The sequence below is a fragment of the Myotis davidii genome, unplaced genomic scaffold (genome assembly GCF_000327345.1).
Source record: "Myotis davidii unplaced genomic scaffold, ASM32734v1 scaffold69, whole genome shotgun sequence".
In the NCBI taxonomy this organism is placed as follows: domain Eukaryota; kingdom Metazoa; phylum Chordata; class Mammalia; order Chiroptera; family Vespertilionidae; genus Myotis; species Myotis davidii.
The window spans coordinates 633,904-636,211 of NW_006300363.1; the positions used below are offsets into that span (position 1 = coordinate 633,904).

Consider the following 2,308-nt stretch of genomic DNA (forward strand, 5'->3'; position numbering starts at 1 on the left):
TCATCCTCAGGGGTGGTGAGTTGTTGTTGTTTTTTTCAACAGGGTGGGAAAGTTGCTTCTGCCTGGAGGCTAATTGTTATTTTTAGTCTCTGAAGTGGCCCCAGGGCAGGGTGTTTTCCAAAAGGGTGGATCAAATGTCTCCTGCTCTTCACAGCCAGATGTTATGTGGGTTCTCTTCTCAGTTCTGGTGCTCTCTGCTGGGGGGGTGGGGCAGCTTGGGGATTAGATCCCTGAGTTCTCAGTGGCAATCCCCCACAGCTGAGATATCTCTCCAGACCTTCGCTTGCTGTCTGTGGATGCCCACCCAGCCCTTTCGCACCTCGGACCAGTCTCTATGTGGTCTCCACTTTTGGTCCTCGGGTATCAGGGTTCTCCTGTGAGTCTTCTGTTAAATATTCAGAAAGTTTTTCTGTACTTCAATTGTAGTTCCAGTTTGTTTCTGAGAGAATGTCTGTGCAGCATTCAATTACTCTGCCGCCATTTTCAATCCTCAATCCATCTAGGTTTCATTTCTGATCATTCCCCTTGCTCACTTCACTCTTCCTTTACCTAACTTGTCTTCAAGTTCAAGGTCACCACTGATGCTTGGTCTGTTGGTCATTCTCTGTCCTTCACACTGCCTCTACTAGTAAATATTTTCCCTGATGCTTTATGTTAGTTTGTTTTCCCATTTAATTGCCACAGCTTGGAAATCTTACCTCTAAATTCTTTGGGGGCTCCATTAGATCTTTTATTATCCAAAGACTTTATACTAACTGCACATGATTTAAATATTCATCAACCTAAAAAATGTGATAAATAGTTCTTATCTGTTTGCTGAAGAGCATTCGAATCATCAACCCTCGTGCTATTATGGTTCTGACTTTTTTAAACTTTTTATTTCAGATTAAGAATGACCGAGAAGAAATCACAGCTTTGTTCCGGAGCCAATGTTTATACTCAAGTGCCTGATGGAGGGTGGGGCTGGGCAGTAGCTGTGTCTTTCTTCTTCATTGAAGTCTTTACCTACGGTGTCATCAAGTCATTTGGTGTCTTCTTTAATGACTTAATGGACAGTTTTGAGGAATCTAATAGCAGGATCTCATGGATAATATCAATATGTGTGTTTTTCTTAACATTTACAGGTGAGTACATCTTTCACCTTCAACACTATTAATTTTAACTTGCCTAACTACAGAATGGTACACATTATGGTTGTGACGCATCTTCTCCATAACCTCTTGGCACTTTCTAGCCTGAAGTAATGCAGTTTTCAGGAAGTTGAGAATGGCCAGAGAAAGAGGAGCTGGAGGGGAAAAAGCCTTACTTGTCATCCTTGACTGACTTTAGTTTAACACACATGTATTGGACACCTATTGTACACAGATTCTTAGAATGCTGTCGATTACTTTGATGACAGCAGTAACCTCCAGTTCTATGAGGGATGCAATTGTTTTTTATATTTCTTTATTGACTTCAGAGAGGAAGGGAGAAGGAGAGAGATAGAAACATCAATGATGAGAATCATTGATCGGCTTCCTCCTGCACTCCCCCTACTGGGGGATCAAGCCCACAATCCGGAACCCTATGCTTTATTTTATTTTATTTTTTGTTTGTTAATCCTCACCCAAGGATACTTTTTCCATTGATTTTTTTAGTGAGAGTGGAAGAAAGAGGGAAAGACAGAGAGAAACATCTATGTGAGAGAAATACATTGATTGGTTGCCTCCTGCACAGGCTCCAACCAGGACCTGAGCTGGGGAGGAGCCTACAACTGAGGTACATGACCTTGATTAGAATCGAACCCTGGGACCAAACCAACTATGGTGATGCAATTGTTTTTAAAAAGCAGATCAAAAGTACTTGGACCCTAGCAGTTGCTCTGTGATTAGAGCATTGTCCCGTACACCAAAGAGTCTTGGGTTTGATTCCCTATCAAGAGCATATACTTAGATTGCAGGTTCGATCCCTGGTCCTGTTTGGTGCAGGTGCAGGAGGCAACCAATCAATATGTATCTCTTACAACAATGTTCTCTTTCTCTCCCCAACTCACCGCTCCTTTCCAATCTCTGTGAAAACCAATGGAAAAAATATCCTCAGGTGAGGATTTTAAAAAAAAAAAGCATTTGGCCAGTGTGGCTCAATAGGCTGGGTGCCATCCCATGCACATAAAGTTTGTTGGTTCGATTCCTACTCAGGATACATGCCCGGGTTACAGGCTCGATTCCCAGAAGGGGGTGTGCAGAAGATAACCGATCGAAGTTCTGCTCTCACATCAATGTTTCTCTCTCTCTCCCTTTTCCTCTCTATAAAAATCAATTAAAAAATC

General features: G+C 42.2%; 2 protein-coding genes across 4 annotated transcripts in view; one reads left to right on the forward strand and one right to left on the reverse strand.

Moving 5' to 3' along the window:
• The window catches only part of ARSG (arylsulfatase G), a 92,563-nt gene that overhangs the window by 75,365 nt on the left and 14,890 nt on the right, over positions 1 to 2,308 (reverse strand). The gene's annotated exons all lie outside the window — the stretch shown is intronic.
• SLC16A6 (solute carrier family 16 member 6) overlaps positions 1 to 2,308 on the forward strand; it is a 17,338-nt gene that overhangs the window by 7,820 nt on the left and 7,210 nt on the right. For both annotated transcript variants that reach the window (XM_006776660.2, XM_015572431.1), the window contains exon 2: positions 886 to 1,124. In XM_006776660.2, the coding sequence (XP_006776723.1) occupies positions 893 to 1,124 (232 nt within the window). In that variant the 5' untranslated portion in view covers positions 886 to 892. The remainder of the gene's footprint in view (positions 1 to 885; positions 1,125 to 2,308) is intronic.